At 37.8% G+C, this 18,447-nt stretch overlaps 1 protein-coding gene across 8 annotated transcripts in view; it reads right to left on the bottom strand.

The window, feature by feature from the left end:
• EML6 (EMAP like 6) overlaps window positions 1-17,998 on the bottom strand; it is a 120,094-nt gene extending 102,096 nt beyond the window's left edge. For 4 of the 8 annotated variants that reach the window (XR_005830298.1, XR_005830299.1, XM_040611380.1 and 1 more), the window contains exon 1: window positions 17,192-17,998. Coding sequence is in view for 6 of the 8 variants with exons in the window: in XM_040611380.1 (XP_040467314.1) it covers window positions 17,192-17,388 (197 nt within the window). In the remaining 2 variants the exon portion in view is untranslated. The remainder of the gene's footprint in view (window positions 1-17,191) is intronic. The other 4 variants (XM_040611377.1, XM_040611378.1, XM_040611379.1 and 1 more) reach the window with 2 other exon arrangements.
• Between the last annotated feature and the right edge of the window lie 449 nt (window positions 17,999-18,447).

The raw sequence follows: 18,447 nt of genomic DNA, 5'->3' as shown, positions 1-18,447 counted from the left end.
TGCATAGACTGTGGCCATGATCAGCTCAGTTGTCCATAAATCCAAAGCACAGATGATGCTGTAACATGGAAGAAAGGTGTGGGGCTTTTTGTAGTATTGAACATTTATGTAAAACATTTAGTCAGCAATTCATTTGAAAAGCAAATATGTATATTTTACATATTTATGTATTATATAAATCTACATAATTATATAATCATTCCACATATATATATACACACACACACACTCTACAGATATTTGTGTGTGCATATACATATTAAAAATACTTAAAAACCAGAACGCAATCCTGACAAAAGATTGAGGGGGATTGGTACACAGAAACTATAGTGCAAGTAATGGTAATCTGTGACAGCTGCAGAAAATGCTCCATTTCAAGGGGGTGAGGCTGATTAAATAGTTGTATCTATCTGTTAGGGAGGAAGAAGGCAAAAAAAAATATCTGTGCAGAGCACTTAACTGTCACCATGTATAAAGTAATTCATAACAAACTAAATGATGAGGTAAAAGAACATTTAGCTCTAGGCAGTAGGGCATCTCATAGATTCAAAATGAAAAATAATGGATACCACAGGGAAAGCGTGAAATGCAATACACTATGAACAGAGCACATTCAGAATACTCCCATCAAATAACTATTTAATACAGCAAGAAACACAGCACTTTCTAAAGAGCTGTCTTATTTAACAGCAGTGTACTCGTATTTGATTTCATCTGTCCTCTATTGAAAAACAAAATACCATGGTTAGTCCTAATTTAAATTATTTTATGACCCATCACCAGGTCTAACAGTTAACTGAAATATAATTGTAGAATTATACTGATGTAGACACAAGTGTCAAAACGTTCCTTGCTCAGATAAATGGACACTGTTTTCTCAGCTCTCTTACAGAAAAATTGTATCTCACATGATGCCAACTTGCAGAGAAAAATAGTATCTGTTCAGGTTGAAAATATTCTTAGATAGGCATTTACAAAAATAAACAGCTGTCACCCATCTTCTAGGTAGATCTAAGATCTCCTTACATGACTAGTCACACTCATGTATTCACCAGATTTTGTAAAGTAAATCTCCTCTTACCCAAAATCTAGTATGCTGATTTCACTTGTTTTGAACTTGGTTTAACCAGTGTACTCTAAGAACAGCAGAGATCACATGCAGATAGAGTCAGTGCTATCATTGCTAGCAAACAGAGGAAGAGCTATATAACATATAGACAGCTAAACAGAAGTATTTACACACACCAGGACTTCCACCATCTCTCGCAGTTGTTATGTTTATCACTGTCACACTCTAATTTGAATGACATTTCAGGCTGATGATTTAAAAGAGAAGAGCTTCACCATCAATATTAAAATCATGCAATTAAGAGCTAAGTTCAGTGCCAATTGAACTACAGAAATTTTTATTGAAAGTTTCAGCAGAGTTACATTAGTAAACCATAAAGATTTTTGGTTTGAAAAAGGGTAAAGATTTTTAGATTACTTGTGTTGGATTTTACAGTTAAAGATCTACATCCTAGTTTCCATCATAGCATACAAATAACTCCTGGAAATTCAAGTATTTTCTAGAAATTGAAGACTAATTTACTTCCAAACTTTTAAAATGATCCATCTGTGTTAACAGAGCAATTCATATGTTGGCACATAGGGTGGTGCCCACAGAGCCATCACAATAGCTGAAAAGCGAATTACATCTGTGGCAACTCTACAGAATGGTAAGAGAAGTAGCCAAAAAACGAAGAGGGAGTTTGGAAATTTAGCATGTTCTTTGAATCAGGTAACTTCTCTTCTGTGCTGGCTACAAAATGGATAGTTGGGAAAAAAAGTATGAAGGGAAATCACTCAGTACCTCTATTTAAGGTTATTTTAGGCAACAAACTTGGTAGAGGTTTGAATTGCCTGACTGGAAACAGTCCTCCTTTGACAACCAAATAAACTTGGGCTCCTGACTCAAGTAGCACCTAAGCTAAATAACTGAAAGAAACTACGTAAATACTTGACACGCTCTTCAAAGCCCTCAGGCTACACGCACAATCTGACTTGATACTGACTTATCTTGAGTTAAGCAATGTTGGCAGGATTGCTATGATTTGTTATAAAATGCAAATACGTAAGTTTCAAATAAAAAGTAATGCCATGTAGTTAATTTAGGCTTTACATACGTAGATAAAATTCTCAATATTAAATATCTGAGGAACCAGGGTATCACTGGAAGTGTTCACTAACCTCCATGTTCTGGTGAATGACTGATCATACATTTTGAAGGTATACACAAACCACTTCAGCTTATTTTTTCTTCAGTAGGAGCGGCTACACTAGGGACCCTCATAATACAAGACACCCTATGAACACATGCATCTTTTTATACAATATACAGTTACTAATTATCCATATAGTTATTAATTTTATCTGTGTCTTATTGGATGTGCAGCCAGCCACAGATACAAATATGAAAGAGCAGGTATTGTAAAGTTATTACACTACCAAAATCCATTAAGTGCTGTATTTGACAGAGATTACAGTTATCCAAATATTTTAAATTATTATTATTCTTTTTCGAGTCTGGTACTAGGAGTTAAAAAGTCATAATATTTGTTTGGCTTTTTTTTTTACATAAGCACTATGACTCATTCTCTTGCCTATTATTGTTTCTCTTGACTTCTTAGCAAACTATTCAAAGCAGAGATTCTGAATCTGGAGTTCTGCTTTCTGTGAAATCTCAGAGAGCAGACCTCATCAGAGACCTTTTTGCTGTATTTTTGGTTCAGGGCTGCAGGGGAGACTAAATAGTTTCATGCAATTATGTAGCTGCCTGGCAGCATGTAGTTTCAGGCAGTTATAATCCGGTTTACTGCTTGTCATTTTCTAATACTCTGTTTTTTCTCTAGCTTATGGCATCATGGATGTTACAGCGTTTTTTGCCTTCTACATTACAGTAGGAGAGAAAGCAGGCTTCATGCCACAACTGTCAGGCTCATCTGAAGAACTAAATTCATCTTCCTCTTCATATCCTATTTTCTATTTACTTCTGCCTCTGTAGACAAAGCATTACACTCTCCCCTTACACGGAGAAAGTGGGTTTTGCTAATAACTCATATGATACTCAGAAGCTAAAACTGAACAGACTATTTGAGCATGAACCCAATTTAAGATTAAAGGAATGCAGTTTCAATAAAACAAGCTAATCAACTGCATTCAGTTTGGCTTAGCAGACATCCAGATTTAACCATATGATGGCAGACCGCCAGGTGTGTGAAATAACAATGGACTTAATTGTGGGCAGACAAAGAAACAGGTCTTCATTACTGATTTAAGATACTAGTTAGAGCTAGTTCAGAGCTTTGAAAAATACAAGCTCTTAAAGATTTCATGTGTCCTTCTATACAGTTCAGATATCTACTTACTCTTCTGTCCTCTTACAGGTTTCCTGAGCAAAACAACCTCTCTTAATCAAGGAATTTTGAGAATTAAACTGCATCCATGCTAGTTACCTATTGCAAAAAGATATATCATACCTGATTCTTCAGTATAAGCCTAAGCAAAAAAATACAGTGGACTCTCCAAAAACATATCCCATTCCTGGCATTTATTGTTAATGTGAGCCACGCATTTTCTGTATAATTATATTATTATTTATAATTTCTCCAGTAATTCATTAATCTATACTGCAATAAAAAAAATTGAAAATACACACTGACATTGTTGGTTTGGTGCAAGAGTTGAAAACTGTAGGAAGCTGTTGCCATACGTGCTTTTGAAGTTCTACTATTCTAGAATTCTTCTCTACATCTGCAGAGCAGGCAATAAAACAATAGGTCATATTTTGCTAAAAGCCTTTAAAGGTACCAACATTTATCAACTTCTGTATTTTCTTGCTACATGAAGAGAGGAATTATTTTCTATAGCTTCTATTATAATGATACTGCTGGCTGCTTGTAACAACTCCTTATTGCCCCCTTCCTAGCTGTGTAATACAGCGGTGATGCCTTGGAGGTGAGTAGCCAAGAACTGGTAGGAGACCTCCACTAGCATAGCTAGCGCTATGCACTCCACTCACTCTGCAAACATAACTAAAATGATACGATATTCTTTCATGCTGTATTTTATTTCTCTCTCGAAGAAATTAATCTCCTTACAAGCAGCGAAGCAATATAACTTAGAAATCTGAAAATCTGATAGAAACCTAGAGAAAAGTAAATGTGAAAACAAAACAAAAAATGCAAATGCCTCAAAACTCTTAAGTTCTTAGCTCAGTTCTATCTCAAAGGAAGAAATCACTTTATATCTATTCCTTAAGATAGTAATTATTTATAAAACTGCACTTCTTTTTGATAGAACTATTTGCGTTTTGCCAGAGAAGACCTGAATTTATGAAAAGTAATTTTAAAAAGGATATAAGAAAACTTAAAAGGATAAAAGAATAATTTTTAAAAGGCAGTAAGTAATTTTAGGCTGCCATACAGACTAGGGCATCAATCATATAAGAAATGTTTTGGTATCAAAAGTGATTTCGTTGGCAATTCATCATCATCTAAAATATAATTAATTGAAGCAGTATGGTACAAGAGCAGCTAAGAAGCTTGCAATCTATAAGCTATAGGAATACCAGAATAGTCCAAAACCTGTATACTAGAGATATAAGGCTGTGATATAAAGTCAATAGGGATACAAATATGCTGCTCAATTAAACAGAATGCAACTGTGGTATTTCAGTGCCTCTACTCCTTCCAATAATTAAAATCTCCCTTTTGGTTGGCTGGGTAAAATTCCAGACACAGCCCGATACATTTTGGTCACAGCAAAAAATAAAACCCCACATGTTTTCATCCTATTCGATCTTTGGATAGAATTTGAGGGATTTAATTAAATGCAAATTTCATTTAAATGCTAGTATCTGGAGTTCATCATCTCCAAATTCTTTAACACCCCAAGTTTTTTTAGAACAATGTTTACACTCTGTGTGTGTGCACATGCATGCATGCTTTATTACTGTCTTTTAATCTTGTCTTTCCCTTTACAGGGATTTATGATGCAGATCCCTGAACATTTTCTCATCTTAGCTCTATTTCTGAATTATTAATTTCACTGAACCAGAAATATGACCATGCAGGGAAATTAAAAAAAAAAACAAAACAACAAACAACTACCACTTAGCCAAATGAACTCAGGATTACTATCCTTAGTTTAGAAAGGTATATGTACATTTTAAAGATGTAATGATATTTTACCTTTGCAAGCAATGAAGTACCTTCACTGATCCATTGTATAAGTTTAAATTAGAGGCTATGGAGGATATTGGATGGATTAATCTAGTTATCAGCATTCAATGGCTATAGTTATATAGTGGATTAAACTCTATTACCGTTTTTCATCTATTTCTCAAAACACATTTCACAGCAGAAATGTAAAAGCTTTCAGCCTTTTAGCTGGATCCAAAGTAATGGTTTACGACCATTAATAAATGCATACATCTTACACACTAGTTGTCCTCACTAGTCACAGGTTACAAAATAATATATTTTTAAATGTGGCAATTACAGAGAAATCAGCTTTTCCAGACCTCTATCACCGGAAGAAGTCTAGTCTAAAATACTTTGCAGCTACTGCCTCCGTCTCAAACATCAGCTTTCACTGTCACTGTCTTGACTGCACCAACCTCCCACCAAGACAAAACGATTTGCAAGACCAAACCTGTAAACAGCAAGCCTATTTACACAGATCTGTCACACGGCCTACACAGCTTGTTTTAAAGTTTCTAGTTTGAAATAAAAGTAATCAGCACCTGCACAGCTGCTTCTTAGAACTCTTCTGAACTGTGAACAATGCACCAGCAAAAATTTTGTTATTGGGTAGATTAAGGAAGTTTCACTTGGAACAAAGCAATAGTTGTATATTCTTTGATTCAGAGAAAGTCATGGGATCGGTGTGCTGTTCAGGAGGTAACAACACGCAGAAACTAATTATGGCTAACACGAGCCTTATTCCAAAACCACTTTGTTGTCCTTTACCTTAATCATCAACACTTTTTTATGAATGCAGCAGGCTACCAGTACCTATTACATGCAATCATAGACTATCTCGAGTTGGAAGGGACCCATAAGGATCATCAAGTCCAACTCCTTACTGGCTATTAGGCCAACTTAACACTGTCCGGAGGTACAGTTCACAAGTTGATGCATAGGAAATGGATACAAACTGCTCAATAACCACTTTATTACCGGCCTATTCACTTAATAATCTTAACTATCCTCCTCAGTGCTGCTAGCCCATTTTCCATTTATCCCAAGGTCACTTACATAGTGGTCACATCTCAAAAAATACATCACACAGACTGCTTCCCCCCCCCCCCCCGCCATTTGCTCCCAAAGAACTTCAGCCTACTCCAGCAACACCATGACCCATTTCTTGAACTATCATTGCAAAACTTTCTAGAGTATATACAAAGGAGAAAGGAGGAATCCAAAAGCTCTAGTAGCTAATGTCAGGCTCCAGCAATGTTCACAAAAGCCAGCTCTAGTCTAGCAAGCCTTAGCATCCCCCAGCTTCTTTGGCAGAGAGAAGGAGGCTCCTCTGAAGTGGATGGAAGAGAGATGAGCCTAACACAGATGTGCAGATTTCTTAAAAAAGGTGTTCTATCTCCACTTCATAGAAGAGAAATAAAGAGCATTAGCTCTTTGATTTAAATCTAGTCCTTGCTAAAGTTTCCAGTCACAATATGAAGTATCAAATTTTCATTTGAAATTAATCGGAAACATTTATTTTGAGATCTGTGATACAATTTATATTCAAAATTCTATGTTCAAAAGAGTCTCATATCCAAAAGAATCCCCCCCCCCCCCAATTGTAATTACATTCTGAATAGCATGACATGTGGTATAGAAACCAATTCATTAAATGAAGACGTGTGGGAAATAAAGAGGAGGAAAGTGCCATGCACCTAAAAAACAGTGACAATGCACAAAAGACAGTGGCATTTCTTTTTAACACCATTATTTAGCAACATTAACCACTCAAAAATCTTACTGAGTGTCAAAGAGCAGAGTTTCATATCCTGAGCCCATGTCCAATAATCTCAATCTTCTAAAAATATCCAGGAAGGCTCTGCGCAAGCTTTTGGATAAGCAACTTTTCTATCATTATCAATGTCATGTCTATGTTAAACTTTAGTGCACAATCCCTTTCTATTTCTTTCAGGTGGCTCTATCCAAAGAGATGCATCTAGCAAATTTCCTGAAACAGCATTACCTGAACAAGTTCTGGTAAAACCTTTTGTGAAAACATACCACTTAAGGAAGACATGTATCTATTACTAGGTAATAAAGTTCTCTGGAGTACATTTCTTTTTAAAATGTTTAATGAATTATTACTTGTTTACCCAATTAATGATACTTACCTGCCAGACCTATGGAGTTACATTAAACTAACATGCTTCTAAGAAGAGAAAGCAATATTCCTGTTTGTGATTTTAGTGGGCTACCTGCTTTAAGCACCTTTTGCAAAATGCAGTTTTCCACAACCACGTAGCTCAGGGGCAATTCTTTAAAAACTGTTTCCTGGATTAAGACGTAAAATAGCCACTACAGGCCAAAACTAGAGTATGTCTTTAAGATTAGTCCGATAGAAGTAATTCTGGGTTAGATCCTCATTTGTACAACACCATTACATTCTTATGCCACAGATCAAGACTAAGGTGCTGGAACGCAACTTACATAGCCAACCCTAAGGCAACCACACTGAAGGTGTCAGCTGCACAGACGCAGGGAAAACACAGGCACAGTCTTACGGTTTAGTGCAAGACCACCTCCAGATGCTTAACCAAACAGCCAAGAGAACTCTCTGGCAAAAGACATTGACAGTATTTACCTCTTGGGAAAGAGGGATTGCATTATAAGCAGTCTTACAAGGAATATAGCACAGAGCTGCCCATCCTTAAGGCAGCTTGTCAAACTGCGATGGTTATATCTAATTCCCAGATGTAATCAAGTCTCTTCTATCTGACAAGCAAAAGTTTTAAAATGGCTCTTTCAACAAGAGACAGTTTTCCTAAAGGCTCAATACAATATCCTTTTAGACATCTGTGGCCTCCTCCTCTTGTCAGGTATTTTTAAAAAAATGCAAACCTCAAAGTAGTGGAGCCAGTCCACACGCAGTAGTCACTGGACCTGCGTAAGACCTTGGATCAGGAGCATAATTGCACATTTCAAACTTGTTTTACAGCTGCTAATAGAAAGAGTAGCTTCATTGAACAGCATTTCAATGAATGTTTTTTTAAAAAAAAGTATCATTTCTAAACATCTCGGAATCCTAGAGGGATCAGGTTTCTGCTATAGACCTACTGCTAAAATCTTGTTTTAATGCAGCCACACTAATACATACTCAAGACCAGTGTAAACAGGACCAAAGTGCTGGCCCTGTTAGTGCAACTTGTCACATATATATCATCCTTCTTATATTCTGACAGATAAAAGGCCAAAAAGAAAGCTCAACTTCTACTTAATCATAGATACCAGCATTTGAAGAACTAAGCCAGAAGTTCCTTGAGACGCTTTATGAATAGTATTCAAAAAATAAAGATATGAAAGAAAAAATGAAGGAAAATTAACATGTTTTCTGGTCAGACAGAAGCTGGCAGTGACTAACCTTTTGTTAAACACAGCTTAAGATAGAAGGAAGTATGGTCTGATTAGTCAGGGCGACAGGAAAAAATACTCTAACCTTAATTGCAAGTAAAGCTGTAATAAACTGAAGGGATATTTTAGTGTTTCTCTCTTTTTACTATAGTTAACTTAAATAATTTCTAGAATTAACAGCATTACTTTAAAAAAAAAAAGAGAGGGGAAAATATTATACTGTATCCTGAACTCTTCAGTTCAGCTTATCTTGCCCTAAACTGTTATAGATAACCTTACTTTGCAATTAATATTTGCAAGTAATGCTACTACTAAAGACAGTACAAGAGTAAATGACACTTGCAATTTTTATCCCTGCATATGGAAGACAATTTCTGAAGATGAGGAAGCAGATGTTTTGCATAAATACACGTCCAATTTTGATGTAGATGCATCAATATTAGTATGCCTATACATCAACTATATTACTAGTCTGTAACTTTCATGTAGGATTATTGCTTGAATGTGCAAGTCTGCTAAAAATAATGAAGGTGCTCAAAATTCCCGGTAAAAATTCAGTAGCAACTTTTGTAACAAGGAGTGTCAAGCAACCAAAATTAAGGGGTTGCTATATCTCTCTCAGAGTATAGTTTATTTCATATTCTATTTTAATACCATAGTTCCAGTGTATTCCAATCCATCTGTCACAAAACAAAGAACAGGCTTCAGTGCCAGCATCAAGAGAAATTATATCAATAAGATACAGCATACCAAAGTTCATTATACTGTTAGGCTGTTTAAAGAAACTTGATGCATTTTATATTAAAACCACATTAGTACACACAAAATACCTCAAGAATTCTGAAATCTGAATGTGGATAGCAACACAACACACCAACATTTGGAATCAACACGTCCATCTCTGACTGTGGAGTTGAGTCACTACGCTGTAAGTGGGACTGCACCGGTAAGCGCAAAAAGCTCAGGAGGTTGCGAAAGCCAGTGTACAACCCACTATATACATCACCACTATGCAACGTCACGCAAACAGCAACACCTCCTTGCTTCGTTTGAGTAATACACCATCATTAAGTTGCTCTTAACAACTTTCACAATTTTGTTCAGAACGTAACATGGAAGTGAGGTGAAAACTAAACCAGTAACTTTTCTTTCCAGTCTATTTGCATAATGCCTATAACCCTTTCCCTGCACTACCAATGACCCCAGCCAAAAGCGCTGTGATGTTCTTCCCTGGGTGCACCCAATGCCACTGTCCCCGAAAACACAGCAGGGTTCAACGGTGTCTCCTTTAGAGATCCCATGGGTTGGTTCATCACGTCAGTCTTCAAGACAGACATAAACATATGGTTTATACTTGGCCTTAAGTTCAGGCCTACCTAAAGCTTTGGAGGTCTCATTCCAAGTCCATTATAAATACCACCTCTAAAGAACAATTCAACATGTGTTAAGACAGAAACTCTGGACAACTAAATGTCCTTGGGGTGGAAATGCATGTCATGAAAAACAAGCTGCTATTCCAAAGAAGAGACTTTAAGCAGGAAAAAAAGTAGGCATTTTTGCTGTTCACCAAGGTTCCTAAAAGCCTGAGCAGTAGGCAAGTGAGCAGAAAACTTCTGAAGACCTTAACACCCCTCCTACTTTTGCAGAGGAACATTCAAACCCTTGGAGCTGTAGAAAGCACATAGATACCAGTCACAAGCCTAGTACTAAAGTCATGGAGGATACTTCATAGAATATTTATGGTACCTGAAAACAGTGCCAGCAGTTTGTCCTTCTACAGAGATGTTTCAGAAGTACTCCTACAAATACTGCTGCAGTTCTTCTTATCCAAGACTTTTTTAAAAAAATAAGTAACAGCCTCCACAAACTGAAAACCCTGTTTCTATTCCTAAATATACTACAGCAAAAGAGCTTTCTTCTGCAATGCAGTACAAAACCAAAACACTCTCTCTTCTAGTTTCACCAAAGGAAGTGCAGCCCTTGTGTCCTTGAGGAAAAGCCCAAAGCATGGCCTACAGCAACTTGCACTTCCTCATGTGAAAAATCCTAGTTGCCGGTCCGCATGGTGAATATGTTGGAAGGATGTTTGCAGCCCCTACCAGACACAACTTTTTCTTGAGATACCCAGTTATGAACAAGTTATTACAGGCAAAAGTATGAATTTTTAATCCTAATTGCTGAAATACACAATAGTATTTTTCCATTAAGTGTTAAAAGAGAGATATGATTCTTCCTGCAAAATCCTAATCAAGACTTGGAAGAAACTGCGTGTCTGGAAATTGCCTAGGTAAATCTATCTGACATCCGTTTAGTCAGTAAGAAAGATACAAATAATAGTTCATAGAGGTTGATCTCTTCTGTCCTACAAGATACATTTTATAAACTTCTGTAAAAATTACAATTTGTATACTTTTGCAGGAATTTTTATAGTAGAAAATGGTAATATAAAACTAACCTCTAAGTTCCCCCCACCCCATACTTCTAATTAAAAAGATAATTTGATTATTCATATCAAAATGTTTTCCATGAGTTTTCATCCTGTTGAAACAGCAATTATACGCCACTACCTGATAAAATTAAAATAAAAACCACAAAGACTTGCAGATAGTTAATGCAGAGCAAATGTGTAAAAAAAAAAAAAAAAAGGTTAATTTTTTTAAGATACTGTAAGCAGCGAAGGGGCAGGGGTAAGGTGAAATAATGCGACAGAGAAATCTCTAACTGCAAAATACCAATATAAGACTAACACATACGAAAACGCTGATATTTAGTAAGCTGGATACTCAGTTCTGCGTGTTAATGAGTTTATTCATGGAAATCCAATAAGAAATTTAATATATTATCTGACACAGACTTAACCACTTGTCTTTTTCAGCTGTGAAAAGCTAAAATCATAATAAAGATCCAAATATTTTCTACAGGGCAATGCAAGTGCTTCCTGTTTTGTTGGACATGCTTATTTCTTTTCCATTTTGAAAATGAGTTAAATCAATTTGATTATTTGAATGTTCAAAATTCTAATTGTGATTTTTAATAATAAACATCTTTTCAGTTGTCCAAACAAGCAAGCGAGCTGTGGCTGGACAAGCAATAGATCTTACTTATTCTTCTGCTACCATACCTGACCCATCCCCTACCACTGGGATGCATGTGGACTGGTCTGCTGAAATACTGCAGTTAAAGGACAGCTGTTCTCCCAGACATATTGCTGCAAACGCCTGCTGAGTTTCTCTACACTTTTAACTCATCTATGCATTTTTAAAATAACGTTCAACAAGATACTCTAACTATATATTCCAACATGTCTGATGCATTAATATGGATATTTAAGAAACAAATATTTATAGCTGCTCATGCCCCAGAAAAGACTTAAAATCTAAATGCAGCACAGCAATGAGGCAGAGCAAAAAGTGGCCACCAGAATTTCATTAAATAAATGGCATTTTCCCCTGTTTTTCTTTTGAGATGGAAAGCAAAAGAAGCAATAAGCTGATTAGATGAGTTTTTATGGGGGATTAATTTCTCAAATATGAAACTCTTAACAACCTACTGTCTCAAACCAGTTCCCAAAGCACCTTAGTGTACATGGATCTCACATTCTGCTTCACCCTAGCTGTTCCAAAGTCCTTTCAAGTTTTAATGGCTTTGCACAGGAACTTGCATAGCATTCACATAAGAAACAGGTCTGGAATTTCTGTTGTTGAAAATCTCTGACTGCTTCATTGCTATTTTGCTATCTTTTAGGTCACTACATTTCAGAAGTCCTGTATGTCCACCTTCTGTGAAGGTTTAGCACAAGCCACAAGCAGTACAGTCTTCCATGCACTTATAACCACAGCAACTTGAGCTTCGTTCTGTAGCAAACAAGTGCTGTCATTTACCATCCAAGTGGTGGCAACTAAACATAAATTCAAAGTATTTTAGATCCCTTCAAGTAAGCATGACCCTATAACCAGAAATATTATAATACACAATTCTAAGTAAAAATATTAAAGTATAGTTTAGATATTTTAACTCTGAGGTTTTGATTTGCATACCTCTGCCATCAATTTACTTACTCCAAAATTTAATTTACTACAGCCAACAATATATGACATTGCTTCAAGCATCGTATTTCTTTTTTCCGAGCTGCAGAAAGTCAGGAAAACGTGCAGTCATGTTCCAATATGCATCCTGTCTCCTGAAACAATCGCTCCAAAGAACAAACCAGGCCTCTAGTCACTCTCACAGCCCAGTAAATCTAATCACCACTGGCACATCCACATTTTTAATCTCAATCTGTCAGCACAGTGGAACATCCCCCCCCAGCATACTTACAGCAGTATTCTGATAAATCCGACATTGCTATTACATTGTAAGCAGCCTTAGATAAACAACATGCTTTGGTATCCACAGATAAGAGGATGGCTTTCCAGGTACCATGCCCAGGCAGCAAACACTGCAGAGAGATCTGAGAAAGGGAACGGTCTCTTGTGGCACTCTGCCTCACCAGTGACTTGCCTGAAGGCAACTGGAATGCAAAATGTGCTTCTGTAAGTGTGTAACACTACAACAGATAACAGAAGAAACTGAGGTAGGTGAAGTCTTCAATATGCTGTCAAAGGTATTCTCTCAGTAAGTTTCAACATATTCAGGAATACTGATCAATACTGCAAAATTTCTTAGAACTACAAGAACAGGGTCATATGACATAACTTTATTATAACACCACTGGAAAATTTTCTCACAGTTAGGAACCTCTGTTTGCAAATGAATTCTGTAAAAATAAATAAAATCAACTGTATTTTGAATTATACTGGAAAGTGTATCAGCTGGTTATATTTTTATTTTTGTTGTTCTCCATGGCAAGATTTTTTGGCTTTCACATGCAGAAATTGTAGAAAAATTAGAAGAAAGAACTGCCTCTATTCAATGTTTCATCAAGATTAAAAAAGAGGAGTGATCTAAATGCTTGCTGCTATAGAAGTAATACTATAGAAGTAAGAAAACCTTCTGTTCTTTTGAAAGTGTTCAATTACTGTCAAAACTAACGATCCAGTCTTGCAAGTGGTAATGCTAAACATAGATCCTACACTTGCATGAATTCCATTGAAGGTGGTGACACTGCATGAATTGCAAGATTCTCATTAATACATCAACCTAACAGCCATTATGATGAGCTGCTGCAAAAGGCCATTTTTAAATTACTCAAGAAGGAAACAATCCCCATATGGTAATATTACAGCTTCTGATACCTAATCCTGCCAAGCACGAATGACTGAATTCAGTGAAAATCAGTTACACGCACAACGATATGGCTACATGACACTTTCCACATTAAAATGTGGCAATAGCTATGCTTTTACCTAGCTATTACACGTTAGCTATGATGCTTCAGCTAGATCACCTTTCCAGAACAATCAAATGTAGAACTACCGTGCAAGACACTTCACGATTGCTTTGTAGCCTGTAGCACAGACTGTCGGGTAAACTGCAGGGCTCACAGCTCAGAGAAAGGAGGAGCATTCTGACCATCACCACCCCAGAGCTGCTAGGCTGCACTCAAGAATCAAAGATTTTCACTCAAAAAAAATTTTTTTTTTTTTTTTTAAAGAGGAAGGGAGAAGAACAGGGTGTATTTCATGATCTGATTATAAAGTAAACTTCATAAATGACATGACTTTTTATTCTCTAAACAAAATGCATTGGCAGACTTCAGAGACTGGAGCCAACTCTATTCATTTCAACTACGTGTTGATCCAAAGTAAGGACATATAATGACAGTACTTGTTAATCAATAGCATGAACTAAGTAACATGCAAAAAGAACTGTATTATATGGCTGGAAATAACAAAAGAGTCACAGAACACTTTAGGTTAAAGGAGAACTCTGGAGGATAGCCAGTCCAACCCCTCCACAAAGCAGGGCTCACTTCAAAGCTAATTCGGGTAGTTCAGGACCTCATCTCATCCTGAAGTTAAAAGGAGGAAGAACTTGGAAGCACAACACCTTGCAGTGGCTTTGCACAGAAAACAGATGCTTCAGAGCTCTCCTGTTCGTACTCTGAACCTCCACCTTATTAGCTGAGTGCATAGGTCAAGTTCTTTATACAAACAGAACTTGTTTTTCAAATACAAATTTTGGGAAAAAAAATGGTATTTCTCCATTAATCACATACATTCTGGTCTACCTTAGGCCAAACTAAATTATGTCCAACTGCATTATCTTGATACAAAAACAAGAGGCAGAACTATTTATCTTGTGAAAACACATTAAACATCTGACCTTTTCACCAAGGACAAATATCCACTTTCATGATTCTAATAAATATTTCAAGGTAATACACAGGTTCTCAGCTCTCTGAATTATGAGTTCATCTAGGGTTTTTTTCCACAAAATAGTATTCACTGAAACCTTTCAACACAGAAATGGCTAATGGCAGTCCTCAGAAGGGAAGATCTTCCCACTTCAAGGTCTTCCAGTCTTCATGATTTTGCAGTATTTTGCAAAATCTGCAAGGTTTCTTTTTTTAAATGATGTTTCAAATCTCTTTAGAAATTACAACATGTTGGACTGCGAATGTAAGCCCTGCTGTTTAGAAGCTGGTCTTAGGCAAGCAAATACCAACAAAACCAGAAAAATTGAATAAGTACATTCATCCCATTCATCTCAATTGGATGAGAGTTGTGAAGCCGAAAATATGAGAATTTAAATTCCCGCATTTATTAGCCATACCACATAACCACACAAGGAACCATCTACTTAAAAGTGCTTACAGTGATGGGATATCGCATCAATAAGGACTGCAAAGTGCATCAACGGCAAAGGAGGCAACCATTACCAGGTGCAAACAATAGAATATTCTAGCAGTATTTTGGAGATTCTCTACTTCCTTAAATCCCATGCGACAGCAACATTTCTCAGCCACTAAAAGGTGAAATTAACTGTTATTTGGGTCCTGCTCATGCTCTCTGGACCCAAATGTTTCATCCTTTATAGAAACTACAGTTGTCCTACAGAATTTTGATCTCATTGCATATCAGAAACCAAACTCATCTTTTCAAAGCATTAGTTGGACATACAGCGAGTCCCTCAAAACACCTCCTAGTCTGAAGAGGTGGTTGCTAGTTTTCTTTAAAGAGAACAGGCATAGGCAGTATCGAAGTACAAATATCAGAATCCGATATTCTTTCTATTCCCATGGTACATTCTAAATGTGACGCTGCCAAAAGCAGTCACCTAATATGAGATGTCCTAAAATAAACAGCTAAAATACTCATTCTTCTCTGAAGGTCTGGAGCAGCCGAGTGTCTATATAAACAGCCTTTTGGAACTGATAATACCTTTGAAACCAGAACAAACTTTTACAAACATCCATCATACTTCATAAAATGCTACTGCTTTAATACATTATAAAGAGAAGAATGCTATGAGGATACACAGCAGCCACAAGCTCTCACTAGGAAAAGTGGATGGTTTTCTGTAAACAAGGTTCCAGAATGATTACATGACAGTTATGTGATTTTGCTACTGAGTGTCAAAACTCTGACTTCAGCAGATGTTTCCACAGTACTACCGCACCACGAGTCACCTGGGACTATTCTGGTTTCACATCATCAGGAAAACACTTCATTCATGCTGAATTAGGTGAATAGGGAGGGCAGCAGTTAGCTATGCTCAAAGGAGTATCATTACCACACAACATCCTTTATAAGGATTTTCTAGGTCATATTTCTGTCATAAAGTAGTAGATACAACATTCATTTTCTATTTTACTGATGTAAATTTCTGTATTTTGGACGGATGTGTTAAAAGGCTACCTTTTTACTCTGTAACCACATTTTTACTGTGTTGTTTTGTGAGATGCAACAAAAGTAGTATTTCTGTAGGACAACATCATCAATTAAATCCACTTCTTGGGCAGAATTTAAGAGAAAGAGACAAAGAACCGGTCAGACCAGGAGCAAGACCTGGGCATCTGTAGCCATCTTGCACCAGCATGCTTGGGAGTTTTTGGCTGCAGTACAAAAAGCTAAACTTGATTTTGATTTAAATTTTCCAGATTTTATAGATATATAAATATATAAAATACATAATAATAAAAAATATTAGTTTGACCTGTGTGCCAAATTATTGGCACACTTGTGCTGGGGTTTGCTGAGTGTAAGGTGAGCTACACCTGCCTTCTATAAGACATCAGAATTAGTAAACCAGGGTCCCAGCTGTGGAAAGGTCAAGGTGCGGGATCCACAATTTTGCAGCACTGTTGCACGAAGACCTTTCCAGTGCATTTCCATACTGAAACAAAGTGCTTTCCTTTTGGTGCAGTGCCATAGAAAACCTTATCTTCTCTCTTAGTGCAACATTTTGAAGCTTTGCTACAAAGATGATGATGATCAACAGTATCTAGAAATTCAGCTTTCACAGACCCTGCTGCTAACAAATCTGAGCTGCTTTGAAACGACAGGTACAAGCTGAGCTGTATGCAGCAAGGAGGGGGTATTCTGCCAGCCCTACATTCTCCTCCCTTCCCTTTAAACCCCACCCCACCCCACCAGCAGAAAAGTCAGCCCCCTTACCTGATAATATCATCGTTGTGCCCGAGGAAGAATTTCTGGCTGTGCTCTCTGGTGTTGTAAACCACGCCGACTCCAGCCACGAAGTAAACCACCTCTTTGCCTGCCGTGTAGTACAGGTTGTTGCGGCACTGGTGACCCCTGTACCCGTAAACCCACTCCAGACGGAGCTGGCATCTAGGAGCTGTCCGATCCGCCATGATAACCAATCCCCTCTCCCCACAAGCACACACAAAACCTAGCGCTGCCCCTCCTCCCCTTAACTCCTTCCCCCTCCAGGGTTTTCCCCTCTCAAACGTTAGCGATCCCTGCCCAGCTGAGAAGCTTCAGGTGGCACCTCCGAGCGACGATCTGAAGTGGAAAACGCATTCGCGGATCAGGTCTGCCGCCGCCGCTGCTCTCGCCGCTGCGCTGCCACCATAATCTGCTGCTGCTGCTGCTGCCCAGGACGAGCAGCTGCCGTTTCCCCGCCGCTGCGCGACCCAGGCAACTTCTTGGGGGAGAAGGGAGATCACAAAAACACACCTACATCAGCAGCAGACAGGGCTTTTTCTTTCCGAAGGCAAAGTAACTTCTGTGCGTCACCACCACCACCACCTGCCAAAGGCTCTCTGCTGCATCTCCCGTATTGCACCTTCTTGGCTTCCTGCAAAAAGCTTCCTGGGAGCTCTCCTTTTTAAGATAGCTATCTTTGGGTCAAAACTGAAAGACAGAAAACACAAAACCCGTGGTTTTGAATTGCAGAATGCATGTGTATTTCAAATGCAAAGGGACTACTCGGGGGGGGGGGGGGGGGGGGGGGGGGGAGCACTGTTTGATCCATGCTGTGGCAGTTCTGAGTGGTCTAGGGTCTTTCAAGCCTTTCCAGCAGGATCCAATGCTCTGAGTCCTCGTATGAGATAATATGAGAAGAGAGGATTCATACAGAACATCCAGCATAAACATGGTGATATTACCCCACCTTTCCTTATCCCCCAGCAACCCAACACTTCCTTCTTTTGGAGTCTACAGCAACTAGGTGATTAAAACAATATTGCGTTTCCCATTTTTCGGTTACAAACCGCTCTAATTTGCCACGAAGCAGCGGGGGCTTGTGTTTTTATTTACCGTCATCCTTTGGAATATTACCAAGGAAAACGTTTCCTTTCCTGTCTTCTGCTTTTTCTAAAGCAAGATTTGTATTGTCATTATCAGCTGGGTGAGGTTGCTGCATGTTGTTTGTGATAAGGCATCCGCTGCTTTATAGTATCACTCAACAA

Source organism: Falco naumanni, chromosome 12 (assembly GCF_017639655.2).
Source record: "Falco naumanni isolate bFalNau1 chromosome 12, bFalNau1.pat, whole genome shotgun sequence".
Taxonomy (NCBI): Eukaryota; Metazoa; Chordata; class Aves; order Falconiformes; family Falconidae; genus Falco; species Falco naumanni.
This window is presented reverse-complemented; position numbering and strand designations above follow the sequence as displayed.